Source organism: Trichechus manatus, unplaced genomic scaffold (genome assembly GCF_000243295.1).
Source record: "Trichechus manatus latirostris isolate Lorelei unplaced genomic scaffold, TriManLat1.0 scaffold00037, whole genome shotgun sequence".
NCBI lineage: Eukaryota > Metazoa > Chordata > Mammalia > Sirenia > Trichechidae > Trichechus > Trichechus manatus.
The window spans coordinates 13,503,597-13,520,233 of NW_004443973.1; the positions used below are offsets into that span (position 1 = coordinate 13,503,597).

At 38.8% G+C, this 16,637-nt stretch overlaps 1 protein-coding gene across 1 annotated transcript in view; it reads right to left on the reverse strand.

Moving 5' to 3' along the window:
* Positions 1-10,693, reverse strand: part of ERICH2 (glutamate rich 2) — a 63,298-nt gene extending 52,605 nt beyond the window's left edge. Inside the window, exon 1 of the mRNA XM_023730494.1 lies at positions 10,676-10,693. Coding sequence (XP_023586262.1) covers positions 10,676-10,693 — 18 coding nt within the window. The remainder of the gene's footprint in view (positions 1-10,675) is intronic.
* Positions 10,694-16,637: the final 5,944 nt, after the last annotated feature.

Genomic DNA, 16,637 nt, shown 5'->3' on the forward strand with positions numbered 1-16,637 from the left:
GAACATCTTTGTAAATGAATCTTTGATAGCATCTGTTAGTCTTAGATTGACTTCCTAGAACTATGAAAATATAACTTCAAAAAGCATTCTTCTGGCTTCAAAGGCAGACTTGAGAAATTAAAATTCTGAACTGTAAAATAGTAACTTTTTGGAAAACTACCAGCAACCAAATTAATATTTATTTTGTGCAAAGTGTGAACTTACCCAGAAGATGCTTTCTCATTAGTTACTGTGAAACACCGCGGGTATTTGAAGTATATTGACTTTGGCTTTTACCTCTAATTCTTTCCAGGATTTGCTGGTTTTCTCAATTGTGTGAGATTGTTTGAAGTTCATGCAAATTGCCCTACTTCCTCCTCTCATAGTTAAAATGTTAACTATTTTATTTCCAGCTTTCTTCTTGTAAACATATGGCTTTTCTACATTTCTTTCATTTACCTTCCTGTGTGAAACACTTTGTAACTTCACACTTTTTTAACCTCAAGGCACATTTCTTCCTTTGAAACCCAAGTTATAATACACACATTCCTATAAGGTACTGGACTTAACAGCCTGTGGCTAATTTTGGTTAAGAAACATCATGTAAATTAACCAATGTATTTAGGGAATTTCATGATAGAGATCATTTATTAAAAGCAAAAACTACCCCCAAAACACACACACAAAACATTCTATTCTTTGACAATTACATTTTTATACGTTTAGTTGAACCATATGAAATTACCATTTGGTGGATAAAAAATATTCAAATAATGGCAACTTCATATGGTTCTACCTATAAAAATATTTCATTAACTGTTTATCATTTTTTCCCCAACTTTCTGCAAATACTGAACTTCCTAATTACCATATTAAGGATATCCTTTATTATCATACAGGATTATGTTTGCTTTGACTTCCATAAATTTTGAAATGTAGTCAGGAGGGTGCCACAAAATGTTTGTTTATTATTGCAGAGACAGTAGAGGGAGCCTGGAGCCAAATCATTGTTACTGTAGGCCTCATGTAAATCATGATTATCTTCCCATTCTTGATGTGTATATGAATTTAAATACTAGTATACATTCTAGAATAAGGTGTTAAAAAGCAAGATGTCACTTTGAGGACTAAGGTGCCCCTGAAGAATACTGAATATACCATGGACTGCCAGAAGAATGAACAAACAAATCTGTGTTGGAAGAAGTACAGCCAGAGTGCTGTTTAGAAGCGAGGATGGTGAGCCTTCGTCTCATGTACTTTGGATGTGTTATCAGGAGGGACCAGTCCCTGGAGAAGGACATCATCCTTGGTAAAGTAGAGGGTCAGCGAAAAAGAGAAAGACCCTCAACCAGGTGGATTGACATGGTGGCTGCAACAATGAGCTCAAACATAGCAACGATTGTGAGGATGGTGCAGGACAGGGCAGTGTTTTGTTCATAGGATTGTACATAGGTTCGCGATGAGTCCTGACCGACTCGATGTCACTTAGTTATCTAATGCTGCTATAACAGAAATACCACAAGTGGATTTTACAAACAGAAGTTTATTCTCTCACAGTCTAGTAGGCTAGAAGTCCAAATTCAGGGCATCATTTGGGAATCCTTGGGCTACGGGGCACTTCCTCTGACTGTGATTTAAAGACAGCTGCAAGTGAGAAAAATGCCCTTCCCTTCCCCAACATAATCAGGAGTTAGCCAACCTAAAACTGTAATAATAGTAATAATAATAAAACCTGGGAATTGTAACTAATTGTATATTGAGATGAAGGGTGATATTGCAATAACCAAATACAAGTAGAAAGATTTTTCATAAAAGTTTGAAAAGCAAAGGTTAAGGAAAAAGATCCTGTTTTAGTGCAACTCTTTTTTTTTAAACTGCCTCTTTCCCCTCAATCAGTAAACAAGCTTAAGTCAAATACCTTAAAACAAAACAAAACAAAACAAAACACAAACACTTTGCACTTCAAAATGCCCTATTTCTCTCCTTCTCTCTCTACACATCAGCATCCCTATCCTAATTGTCAGTCTTGCTCAGTACACAGCAGTTGGCTTTGACCCTACCTTGCTGCTGAAACTGTTCTGGCAATGTTGCTAGATTGTATGGGGACCTTCTGGTCCTTGCTTTACCAGCTCTCTCCACTGCATTTAACATAGTTCCTTCTCACCCTTTTCTGAAACACTATTCTCTTGACTTCTGTGCACCTCTTCCTCCCAGTTATCCAAATTCATGTGCTTCTTTGTGGTATTTTCTGCCTGTGCCCACCCTCTAAAACCTTGCTGTGCCCTCAAATTCCATCCTCATCCTACTTTACATGGTCTCCCTGGTGATCTCATCCACAGGCATGGTTTTATCTATCACCTATGTGCTGTTGTGGTCATTGCGGTAAGGTGCCATCAAGTCAATTCCAACTCATAGCGACTCAGTGTGACACAGTAGAACTGCCCCACAGGTTTCTTAGGCTGTAATTTTTATGGAAGCAGATCAGCAGGTCTTTTCTCCCTCAGAGCCACTGGGTGGGTTCGAACCACTGACCTTTCAGTTAGCAGCCGAGTGCTTAACCATTGCTGCACCAGGGCTCCCGGCCCTAACCTTCCCACTAAGATTCAGGCTCATATATCTAACTACATGTTGAACAGATATACTTAGATATCTTGTCACCACCACCACCAGTTGCCATTGAGTTGATCCCTACTCATGGTGTCAGAGAAGAACTATGCTCCATAGGGTTTTTAATGGCAGATTTTTGGAAGTAGTCGCCAGGCCTTTCTTCCAAGGTGGCTCTGGGTGGACTCCAGCCACCAACCTTTCAATTAGCAGCCAAGTGCTGTTTGCACCACTCAGGGACTCCCATAGGCAGTTCAAACTTTACATGTTCAAACCTGAATTTATCAGTTTTCTTTCTTCCCCAAATTTCACTGTGTAGCCATGACCTTCATGTCACTGAATCCAACAGGAACTTTTCAGTCCTCGTCTAATTTGACCTTTCTGCCATATTTGACATTGTTAGCATTTCCTCATTCTTGAAACACTCTTTCCTTGGTTTCGGGGACACTATACCTTCCTGATTTTTTTCTTATTTCCCTGGCTACCACCTACTCTCCTTTTCCAGCTTATGTTTCTCTATCCAGTATTTAAATATTTATCCTAGGCTCCTGCATCAGTAGTCTATTTCTGCATAACAAACTACCCTAAAACTCATTACCTTAAAAATAGCAAATGTTTTATTTCCTTATGACTTTGTGGATCAGCAATTTGGTCTAAGTTTGGTTGGAGGTTCTTCTGAAGCTCGTGCTTTATGTCACTCATGTACCTGTATCATCCGATGGCTAACTGAGGCCTGGACAATCTAATATGACCTTACTCACATATATGGTGGTTGGTGATGGCCATTGGCTGGGCCTCTCTCTTATTGTCACTCATCCGCAAGAAGGCAAATCTAGGCTTCTTAACATGGCAGTCTCAAGGTTCTAAGAGGGCAAGACAGAAGCTGCAAGGGCTCTTGAAACCTAGGTGTAGCAACATCACTTTCTAGATTCAATTGGTCAAAGCAAGTCAAAGAATAGAATATCTTTTAAAGAGGTTTAATTAATAATAGAAAAAAATCTTTATATTTATTTATATAGTTACCATCTCCAACGCATTTCATCCCTTTGTGTAGATCCAGAGGTCTGGTATTACTTTCTTTCTGCTCGAAGGATTGCCTTGAACATTTCTTGAGCTAGTCTGGTGGTGATGATTCTTTCAGCTTTTTATGTCTAAAAAGGTGTTTATTTCATCTTCCCTCTCCAGGGAGGTCTGAATCTCAGCCCTGATGGGTGGGGAAGCCCTTCCAAGTTTATTCCTTCCTTGGGCATCTTTCTTAGCAGTGAAGTCCCTTTTGTTGTTGTTGTTGACATCAAGTCAATTTCGGCTCATGGTGACCCCACGTATTACAAAGTAAAACTGCTCCATAGGGTTTTCCTGGCTGTAATTTTAACAGAAGCAGATTACCAGGACTTTTCTTCTGTGGTACCTCTGGATGGATTTGAACTGCCAATCTTTATGTTAGCAGTTGAACGCAAACCGTTTGTGCCACCTAAGGACCTTTGAGTCCCTTTTACTAATTGATAATTCTTTATATTTTCCCTATTCATACTACTAGTATGGTTTCTGTATCCTGACTGGATACTGACTGACATAGCATGATTGTGAAATTTCAGAATGCTAAGAAGAAGAAGAAACTAAAAACATCTTTACTTACAAAAAAAAAAGGCATGGAGGAATTAGAATTAAACTCACATCAGACTACTCATCAGCAGTGCTTAATTCTAGAAAGCAGTGAAGAATTCCTCCAAAGGTCTGAGAATGCTATACCAAGCCAAACTAATAAGCATGACATGAGGATAAAGACATTTTCAAATATACAGAATATGCAGATATACAAAAAGTCTCAAGATGACAGTTTTGCAGCAAGCCTAAAGAGGGTGCCCGGGAATATTTGAAGAAAGAGTACAGATAGGATCCTTGAGAACTTACAGATATGATAAAGACAGACAATGAAAAAAAAGTACAAGAAAAGAAGTGTAATCACAGCACACTGCAAGGTTCTACAATAAAACACACATACACATATATATGTTGTTGTGTGCTGTCAAGTCAATTCTGACTCACAGCGAGATTATATGACAGAGTAGAACTGCCCCATAGGATTTTCTAGTCTGTAATCTTTACTGGAACATGGAATGTACAAAATATGAATCTAGGAAAATTGGAAGTTGTCAAAAGTGAAATGAAACACTTGAAGATAGATATCCTAAGCGTTATTGAGCTGAAATGGACTTGCACTGGACATTTTGAATTGGACAATCATATGGTCTACTATGCTGGGAATGACAAATTGAAGAGGAACGGCGTCACATTCATTGTCAAAAAGAACATTTCAAGATCTATCCTGAAGTACAGCGCTGTCAATGATAGGCTAATATTCATACACCTACAAGGAAGACCAGTTAACACGACTATTATTCAAATTTATGCACAAATCACTAATGCCAAAGATGAAGAAATTGAAGACGTTTACCAACTTCTGCAGTCTGAAAGGAGCCCTGGTGGCACAATGGAAAAAGCACTCGGCTGCTAATCAAAAGTTCCGAGGTTCAAACCCACCAGCTGCTCTGAGAGAGAAAGATGTAGCAGTCTGCTTCTGTAGAGATTTGCAACCTTGTCCTATAGGGTCCTATAGGTCCTATAGGGTCACTATGAGTCAGTATTAACTCAACAGCCGTGTTTTTTTTCCCCCTGCAGTCTGAAATTGATCGAACACGCAATCAAGATGCATTGATAATTACTGGTGATCGGAATGCGAAAGTTGGAAACAAAGAAGGATCAGTAGTTGGAAAACATGGTCTTGGTGATAGAAATGACGCTGGAGAGTGCATGATAGAATTTTGCAAGACCAACGACCTATTCATCAGAAATACCTTGTTTTCAACAACATAAACAGCGACTATACACGTGGACCTCGCCAGATGGAATACGCAGGAATCAAATCGACTACGTCTGTGGAAAGAGACATGGAGAAGCTCAATATCATCAGTCAAAACAAGGCCAGGGGCTGACTGCAGAACAGATCATCAATTGCTCATATGCAAGTTCAAGTTGAAGCTGAAGAAAATTGAAACAAGTCCATGAGAGCTGAAGTACAACCTTGAGTATATCCCATCTGAATTTAGAGACCATCTCAGGAATAGATTTGACACATTGAATACTAATGACCAAAGACCAGACACGTTGTGGGATGATATAAAGAAAGCAGAAGATCGTTTAAAAGACAAGAAAGAAACAAGAGACCAAAATGGATGTCAGAAGATACTCTGAAACTTGCTCTTGAAAGAAGAGTAGCTAAAGCGAAAGAAAGAAATATGAAGTAAAAGAGCTGAAGAGAAGATTTCAAAGGGTGGCTCAAGAAGACAAAATAAAGTATTATAATGAAATGTGCAAAGACCTGGAGATAGAAAATCAAAAGAGAAGAACATGCTCAGCATTTCTCAAGCTGAAAGAATTGAAGAAAAATTCAACCCTTGAGTTGCAATATTGAAGAATTCTATGGGCAAATATTAAACAAACAGGAAGCATCAAAAGAAGATGGAAGGAATACACAGAGTCACTGTACCAAAAAGAATTAGTTGACATTCAACCATTTCAGGAGGTAGCATATGATCAAGAACTGATGGTAGTGAAGGAAGAAGTCCCAGCTGCACTGAAGGCATTGTCAAAAAACAAGGCTTCAGGAATTGACAAAATACCAATTGAAACATCTCAGCAAACTGACGCAGTGCTGGAAGTGCTCACTCGTCTACGCCAAGAAATTTAGAAGACAGCTACCTGGCTAACCGACTGGAAGAGATCATATTTGTGTGCATTTTAAAGAAAAGCGTCTTGGTTATCTAGTGCTGCTATAACAGAAATACCACAAGTGGATGGCTTTAACAAAGAGAAATTTATTTTCTCACAGTCTAGTAGGCTAGAAGTCCAAATTCAGGGTGTCAGCCCCAGGGGAAAGCTTTCTCTGTTTGTCAGCTCTGGAGGAGGGTCCTTGCCCTGTATCTTCCCTTGAACTAGGAGCTTCTCCACACAGGAACCCCAGGTCCAAAGGACAAGCTCTGCTCCCAGATCTGCTTTCTTGGTGGTGAGAGGTCCCCCAGAGGCGGCTCAGAAGAAAGACCTGGAGATCTACTTCCAAAAGATTAGCCGTTGACCAATGTCACAAAACAATATGTGTATTAATTGTTTAATGAGAAACTAATCTGCTCTGTAAACCTTCATCTACAGCACAACTGAAAAAAAAGATCAGCCATTGAAAACCCTTGGAGTGCAATTCTACGCTGACACACATGGGGTCGCACAAATCGGAAGCTACTCCCGGACAACTGGTTAATTTAGGACTGCAACAAATAATGTGTTTATTTCCCCACCTAGAATGTCTTGTAGAAGGAGCCCTGGTAGTGCAATGGTTAAACACTTGGCTGCTAACAAAAAGGTTAGCGGTTTGAACCCACTCAGTAGTTCCACGGGAGAAGATCTTGTGATCTGCTCCCGTAAAGACTACAGCCAGGAAAACCCTATGGGGCAGTTCTGCTCAGTCACATGGGGGCACTATGAGTTGGAATTAACTCAAGGGCACCCAGCAACAACAACACGCCTTGTAGAATGCATAAGCATGGTGTAATGGGAGACAGAAATCTCAGATTCTAACTCATCCACTCTCTAAATGCCAAACAAAAATATTAGGTATAATATTTCTTTAGATTGTTTTTATTCTGCCTACCTCATAGGGCTAGTATGTGGTTTCAAAGAGAGGTAGGTGAAGGCATCCTGAAAAGCCTAAAGCACTATGTGAGACAATATATATTTAAAATGTTATTAATAAAGGTTTCACTGTCTGCTGTGGCCTTTTTGTACATGGTTACAAGGCTGCCCTAAAGTAAGCACATTCAAGACATGTTCTACCAGAAGAGCACAGGTTAAAGGGGAAATTAATAATATAACCTGTAACTTTTGAGTGTTTTTTCCTTAGTGGCAAGGAAAATTTATATCACCACCTGCAGAGAGCAACTAATTGGTTGAAATATCCAGCATCATTCAAGATGATGCTTTAAAAACATCTTGCACTGTGTCTCTTAAGAGGCAAGGGGACGGAAAGAGAGAAAGATTCTCAAATAGGTAGCTATTATTTATATAAGAATAGTGTCTTTTGAATTTTTAAAGTTATTTTGACGTTAACTGGACTTGTATTTTATGTAAGATGCGTTTTCCACCCTGAGGCTGATCATTCCTTTTTTTTTTTTTCCTTAAATAGACAATCTAAAAAGTAGGGTGATATTACAGCTGCAGAGTGCTACAGGGCATCACTATTCATGTGTTTATGCCACAAGACTCTTCCACTTGTCATCCTTCAGGACAGTAGAATGAAGATATAGAGGATATTCCCTCATACGCGTATATATCTTTTTTTTTAAGAGTAAGTATTACTAGATTTTAAAAATCATTAAGGTGAAATAGTATCTTAGGCTAGGTTCTCTAGAGAAGCAAAACCAGTACAGTGTATATATATATAGAGAGAGATTTATATCAAGGAAATGGCTCACGAGGTTGTAGAGGCTGGAACATCCAAAGTCCACAGATCAGGATAGAGGCTTCTCCTGATTCACGTACGTACAGGGGCTGGCAAACCCAAGATTGGCAGGTCAGAGAACAGGGCTCTTGCTCACAGACTGTGAAGATCAGTGGATCCCAAGTTCGGCAGGTAAGCTGCTAGCTCAAGTCCCAAGAACCAGAGGTCAGACGAACAGGAGCCGGCTGCAGGATCAAGAGCAGGCAAAAGCCAGAATGTCTGCTTATATTTAAATGCAGGCCACTCACCCAAGGAAACTCCCTTTCAACTGATTGGCTACTCACAGCAGATCCCATCATAGGGGTGATCACAACATCATACAACTGCCAAACCACTGAGAATCATGGCCCAGCCAAGTTGACACACAACCTTAACCACCACAGTGACACAAAAGAATGCAGAAGTTATTGAACAACATCATTAATATCACACAAAAGTAAAATTTTGCTGAAGATACTTCAAAAATAGTTACAGCAGTACATCAACAGGGAACTGCCAGATTCAGAAGAGGACGTGGAACAAGGGATATCGTTGCTGATGTCAGATGGCTCCTGGCTGAAAGCAGAGACTACAAGAAAGATGTTTACCTGTGTTTTATTGACTATGCAAAGGCATTCGACTGTGTGCATCATAGAAAATTATGGGTAACATTGCAAAGAATGGGAATTTCAGGACACTTAATTGTGCTCATGTGGAACCTGTACATAGACCAAGAGGCAGCTGTGAACAGAGCAAGGGGATACTGTGTGGTTTAACATCAGGAAAGGAACTGTGGTACATACACACAATGGAATACTATCCAATGATAAAGAATAACGATGAATCCATGAAATATCTTGCAATATGGGTGAATTTGGAGAATATTATGCTCAGTGAAATAAGTCAATTACAAAAGGACAAATAATGTATGATACCACTATTATAAAATCAGGAAAGGTGTATGTCAACCTACTTATTCAATCTGTATGCTGTGCAAATAATCCGACTATATGAAGAAGAATGCGGCATCAGGATTGGAGGAAGACTCATTAACAACCTGTGATATGCAGATGACACAACCTTGCTTGCTAAAAGTGAAGAGGACTTGAAGCACTTACTGATGAAGATCAAAGACTACAGCAATCAATATGGATTACGCCTCAACATAAAGAAAAAAATCCTCACAACTGGACCAATAAGCAAATCATGATAAAAGGAGAAAATAGTGAAGTTGTCAAGGATTTCATTTTACTTGGATCCACAATCAACGCCCATGGAAGCAACAGTCAAGAAATCAAATAACGTATTGCAACAGATCTGCTGCAAAAGATCTCTTTAAGTGTTAAAAAGCAAAGATGTCAGTTTGAGGACTAAGGTATGCCTGACCCAAGCCATGGTATTTTCAACCACCTCATATGCATGCAAAAGCTGGACAATGAGTAAGGAAGACTGAAAAAGAAATGATGTCTTTGAATTATGGTGTTGGTGAAGAATACTGAATATACCATGGGCTGTCAGAAGAACAAACTTATTTATCTTGGAAGAAGTATAGCCAGAATGCTTCTTAGATGGGAGGATGGCAAGACTTTGTCTTACGTACTTTGGACATGTTATCAGGAGGGACCAGTCCCTGGAGAAGGACATGATACTTGGTAGAGGGTCAGCGAAAAATAAAAAAAGACCCTGAACGAGATGGATTGACACAGTGGCTGCAACAATGTGCTCAAACATAGCCATGATTGTGAGGATGGTGCAGGACCAGGCAGGGTTTTGTTCTGTTGTACATAGGGTTTTTATGATTTGGAAGCAACTTGACGGCACCTAACAACAACAGCAATCTTTACCAGAGCAAATCGCCAGATCTTTTCTCCTACGGAGTCACTAGTGGGCTTGAACTGCCAACCTTTTGGTTATGATTTAGGAAATAATATTGGAGTCATTATTGCCTGTCCTTGAGCACAGAGAATGTGACCCAGCTGGAGCTGGACTCACAAGGACACATCAACTGGGCCCTGAGATATAAAGACAATAGCTAGAACAATCTTGGAAAATATCTTTTAGGGAAGCTTTCACATAAACCGATCAGCCAGAACACAAAAGACTTCTTACTCTTATCTTCTTCTACTAGCATTTACTGAATAGAAAATTTGTTGGACCAAATGAAGACCCTCTTGACTCTTATTACTGAAACCTGTACCAATGACAATTAAGAAAGATGATTCAAAATGTAGAATCACGTTGATCTAGCAGTTTTTAGCCAATTGGTGAAAAGATGAAGCTTTCAATGATTTTACCTATCTGCAATGTTTATATATACTGATTTCTGTAACATTCCTTGGACTTGGGCAGACATTACCGCTGGCAGCATGCTTGTCCACTTCCCATTTTTGCCTTTTTGAATATATGTTGAATAAAACTTTCTTTTTGCTTTACTGAATTTTGTGATGTTTTTTCCCTACAATAGTTAGAAGCCAAGTGTTTAACCATCGTACCACGAGAGGTCCATATATATAATACATATTCCACATAGATTATATATATATCTGTATATAGTTTCTGACTTACCATCACTTCTGACACCATCCTGTCGTTATTCTTGGTGATTTTAATATCCACGTAGATATTGAATTGCCTGTACTCTCAGCTCCTTGATCTCTCTTATTCATTCATTCTCTTGGACAAACCTATATCAGAGATACATATTATAATGACAATAATTTGGGTATATAGGTTAAATAAAATGTTATTAAAACTATTTCACCTGTTTCATTTTACCTTTTTAAATGACTGGTAGAAAATTTAAAAATTACATGTGACTCACATTATATTTTTAATGGACAATACTGTCCTAGATCTTATTACCAATGTTAAAAATAATCTGAACTCAAAGAAATTGAAACATATTCTGTGTAGTCGTTCTATATGCTAATATAGGGAGACTGTTCTGATATTCTGATTAAAAAAAAAAAGCACATGGCTTGAAGTAGGCTGGTTACAATGAGGCTTATAAAGAGAAGAGGAGGAAGAAGGATAGAAGATCAACCATTGGCTAATCTTAACATGATTGATCCCTGCCCTCCCCCTTTTACTGAGATCAGGTGATATCTGGTCAAAGGTGGTCTCTGGCCCTCCACCCACCTGCAGCGATGATATCTTTTGAAATTTAAATTAAGTAAGCTTAGCTTTGAACACGAAAGAAAACTGGATGGAAAGCCACTGGCAGGATTTGGTCAGGAATTTTTATGGTTAATATTTGGTTTTGTGGATAAGAAAAACTCTAAAATCAAAGTAAGATGTCTTAATTTTTCTCTTTGACATCTATAATAGCATATCCTCCATAATCCTCATTTCGATCATCCTGTTCTACAAACATCATTTTTCTAGCTCACTCTCTATGGGACCCCAATTTTTCAACCCCACTAAGACCTTTGGAAACTATAGTGGCGTAGTGGTTAAGAGTTCGCCTGCTAACCAAAAGGTCAGCAGTTCAACTCCACCAGGTACTCCTTGGAAACCCTATGGGGCAGTTCTACTCTGTCCTATAGGGTTTCTATGAGTCAGAATCAACTCAATGGCAATGAGTTTTTTTTGGGTTAGGACTTTTAATCCATTGATCCTACCACCTTTCACTAAGCCTCCTCCTCTTCCCCATTCCCTCACATCCTTTCTTACGCACCTTAGACACTATGGTCAATCATTTTAATCACCCCTTGACATAAATCTTTAGCTCCCTTGCCCCTGTGCATGGGTAATGAGCTCATCAAGAATTATGGCAGGCTTCAATTGGCATAACACAGTTTATAAAGACAATGTTCTACATTCCACCTTGGTGAGTAGCATCTGGGGCCTTTAAAGCCTGTGCGCAGCCATCTAAGATACCCCACTGGTCTCACCCCTTTGGGAGCAAGGGAGAATAAAGAGAACAGGATACAAGGAAAGATTTGTCCAAAGGACTAACGGACCACAGCTACCACAGCCTCCACCAGACTGAGTCCAGTACAGCTAGATGGTGCCCAGCTACCATCACAGACTGCTCCGACTGGGATCACAGTAGAGCTGGGAAAGGATGTAGAACAAAATTCTAACTCCCAAAAATAATACCAGATTTGCCTGCCTGACAGGCTGGAGAAACCCCGGGAGTATGTCCCCCGGACACCCTTTTAGGTCAGTGGTGAAGCCACTCCCGAAGTTCACCGTTCAGCCAGGGATTGGGATTGGACAGCCTCATAAAACAAAACAGGACTAATGAGGCACAGCAGTCCAGGGACAAAGACGAGAGGGCAGGAGGGGACAGGAAAGCTGATGATAGGGAACCCAAGGTTGAGAAGGGAAAGTGTTGACATGTCGTAGGGTTGTCCATCATTGTCATAGGGCAATATGTGTACTGAATGTTTAATGAGAAACTATTTGTCCTGCAAACCTTCTTCTAAGGTACCCAAAAAAAAAAAAAATCGTCTATGTGAGATCAAATTGGCAACAGCAACTCAAAGGGTTTGATCGGAAGCCTAGGAGGCAGTAAGTTGAAGATAATGGTGACGGAATAATTTGGAAAAGGATAGTGAGAATAGCAGCACAACTGGAAGAATGTGATTGATGTCACTGAATTGTACATTTAAAAACTTTTGAAATGATGTAACTTTGGCTATGTATATTTTCACCAAAAAAAAAGTCCTCCAAGGTCGAGAAGGGAGAGTGTTGACATGTCGTGGGGTTGTTAACCAATGTCATAAAACAATATGTGTACTGACTGTTTAATGAGAAACTATTTGTTCTGTAAACCTTCATCTAAAGTACAATAAAATAAAAATAAACAAACATGCCTAAGATGAAGAAGAAAAAAAAGAATTATGGCAGGCTAGTGTTCGAAACTGTTATGAGTCAGGAGTTCAAAATCTACATTATAATGTATTGCTACAGAATCTAGTACTCTGCTGTGATTACATTTTCTTCCCTGTATAGTCTTTTAAACTTATTTTCCCTGTTGTTCCTTGACTACCTGCATCACATCTTTAAGTTCTCAAAAATACTTGTTCTCCACCTTCTTCGTGACTGTAGCAAAGCAGACAGTAGCTAGAAGAAAACACATCGCCAGTTTTACACTGAATTCTTTACCTCTAAAAGACCCGGCAATCTGCTCCTGTGAAGATTACAGACTGGGAAACCTATAGGACTGTTCTACTCTGTCCTGTAGGGTTGCTATAAGTTGGAATCGACTTGATGGAACACAACAACTTCAAGTGGGCCATCAGTGCTGCCCCACCATCATATCATCATTTGCTCTCCTCTTCTACACAAGTGCTCTACAAACTACAGTTGCCTTCCAAGAAGAAAATAATTTCAGGGAACCAGCTTCCAGAAATAGACATCCTTTGCTAAAATTTATCTGCTTAAGAATGGACCTGTATTCACAAATTTCCTTCTCTCACTTTACAAAAGAAAGGCATGCTCCTCACCCTTCCCAAATCTCAGAAGTGGCCTCCAGGGTGTAAATACCTTTTGTGCCAAGCAAAGGGGCAGTTTCCCTTCTTGATTAATTCAGAAAAAAATAGTTGCTGTTGAGTCAATTCTGACTCATGGCAACCCTATGTGTGTCAGAGTAGAACTGTGCTCCATAGGGTCTTCAATGGTTGATTTTTCAGAAGTATATCACCAGGCCTTTTTCCGAGGTACCTCTGTGTGAACACAACCTCCAAACTTTTAATTAGTAGTTGAGCACTTAATTGTTTGCATCACCCAGGGACTCCTCTTGGTTGATCAAGACACCATACACATTTTAGATTTCCTATTTCTCTGCTTTAAATACATTTCAGTTCAAGTGGAAGCTGGCACTAGAAACAGGGTATTTTGATCCCATTTTTCAGTTCTGATATATCATAATAGAGTCAGGTGATAGAATTGATGAAAATTTTTGTTCAAAGACCGTGCCTCCTCCTTCCCGATTATCACCAAGAAGGCAGCATTCTTGGGGGAGAGCCCAGGAGAACAAAAAGAAGACTGGTGAGAAAAATAGCTTTAAAATGTATTTAAACTCTAGCAAATCTTTTTAGCTATTCTCAGTACTCATCCTCAGGACCATGTCATTAGCTAGAAAGAGAAAAAATTTTGAACAGCCAAGCAGTATAAGTTAATAACAATGATTCTGGAATGATTTCTGGGACTACCAATTGTTAAAAGATACAGATAAAAGTTTTATGTGATTTCTTACAGATTGTACATTATTAAATAATGTAGTTAGTATCTATTTTATTAAATCATATCATGAACTATTCCTTTCCATTATAGTCATCCTTGTCTTGTAAGATGTAAAATACTATCTCCCTCCTATTTTAAAAAAATGGTTACTAGTTTCAAATTTTTTTTTTAGCTTGCTATACATTTCTATTCCATTAAATAAACAGAAAAATGTGGTTATCATATCTAATGAAATTAGTGGAGTTATTTTGGATTTTTATTTTAGATGTTTATTAAATTATTTTCAAAAGTAGAATACTAGACATCAATATATGCATGCAAATAAATGCTACTATTTAAACAAACGAGAATAGGACTAATAAACAATGACAATTAGAAGTAATTAAGAGTAGGACTTAATTAAACAAATAATACCTGTGAGAAAACTGTAATGATATTTTTATAATTTTCTTCCTGTCCTCTGATATAGCAATTTATTTTATCTCTTTTCTTAACTCTATATTGGATATTTAACTTTTGTTTGCTATATTATTATATATTCTGAAGACACATAAATGTAAGATTTAAAAAAGGAGAATGTAAATACAATAGTACTAATTAAACAGGTATTGCATATATTTAATAATAACGACAGCATGTGTTTTTCTTTCCTAGGATACTCTCTTAGTCTTCTAGTGCTGCTATAACAGAAATACCACAAGTGGATGGCCTTAACAAAGAGAAATTTGTTCTCTCACAGTCCAGTAGGCTACAAGTCCAAATTCAAGGCATCAGCTCTATAGGAAGGCTTTCTCTCTCTGTCGGCTCTGGAGGAAGGTCCTTGTGATATATCAGTCTTCCCTTGGTCTGGGAGCATCTCAGCACAGGAACCTCAGGCCCAAAGGACACCCTCTGCTCCCAGCACTGCACTCTTGGTGGTTCGAGGTTTCCCTGTGCCTCTGCTCGCTTCTGTCTTTCGTATCTCAAAAGAGATTGGCTTAAGACACTATCCAATCTTGTATACCTCATCACTATAATTGCCGCTAATCCATATTATTACATCATCCTGTAGAGTTTACAGCACATAAGGAAATCACATCAGATTACAAACTGGTACACAATCATACAGTACTGGGAATCATGGACCCAGCCAAGCTGACAGATATTTTTGGGGGACACAATTCAATCCATGACAGATACCGTAGGATATTTTTACTCTTTCTGTTTCCTTTTCCAACAATACTTCTGTAAATTGCCTGCAGCCTCTAGGATGTCTTTTTTCTTTTATGTAGTGGTAAAACTGAATACAGTCAAATGTAAAATTCACTTGGACTTGCAGCTCTGTATTATCCAGTCTGCATTATACTGATTTCTGGTTTCAGTCCAATGTGATTACATTAAGCTTCAGAGCCTCTCAACAACAGTATTTGATCGAAATTCTTAGGATTTTACTTACTAGCAACAATAGGTTAAGACTTACAGAAGGAAAGGTCTGTTGATCTGCTTCTGAAAGGTCACAGCCATGAAAGCCATATGGAGGGCAATTCTACTCTGCAACACATGGAGTTGCCACTGAATCAATGGCAGCTGTTTTTTTGTTTTGTTTTATTTGTATTGTTGTTTAGAAATTAGTTAGGAGCCCTAGGTGGTATGACCAGTTAAAAAGTTTGGCTACTAACTGAAAGGTTGGAGGGTTGAGTCCACTCAGATATGCCTTGGAAGAAAGGCCTGGTGATCTACTTCTGAAAAATCAACCACTGAAAACCTTATGGAGCAGAGTTCTACTCTGACGTACATGGGGTTGCCATGAGTCAGAATAGACTCCACGGTAACTGGTTTGGTTTTCTGTTTCTTGAACCCTAATCTCTCTCTTCTACCTCAGGGCTTTTACACCAGAATGTTCCCTTTATAGCCATGTTCCATTTACTGCCCATGACTCCCTTCCCTTCCCTCTTCATACAGCTACTCCAGTACTTAGTAAGCTCCAGGTAAGCTATCATTTTCATGTTTTTCTTTTTTGTTATATCTATTCCACTATTCTACTTATCCTCTTTCTTTAAATTGACACAGCTTTGTTAAAGTTAAATACATTTCTTTTACAAGGAAACTTTATGCACTGACAAGTATGGAAGGCCAATATCACCTGTTATAAATTGAATAAAACTATGAAGTAAATACAAGCATACCTCAGAGATATGGCATGTCTGGTTTCAGACCTCTGCAATAAAGTGGATATCACAATAAAGCAAGTAACACGAATTTTTTGGTTTCCCAGTGCATATAAAAGTTATGTACGGGCAAGATGGCGGTCTAGGCAGAAGCACCACGCCGTCCCTCCACAACAAAGATCCGAAAA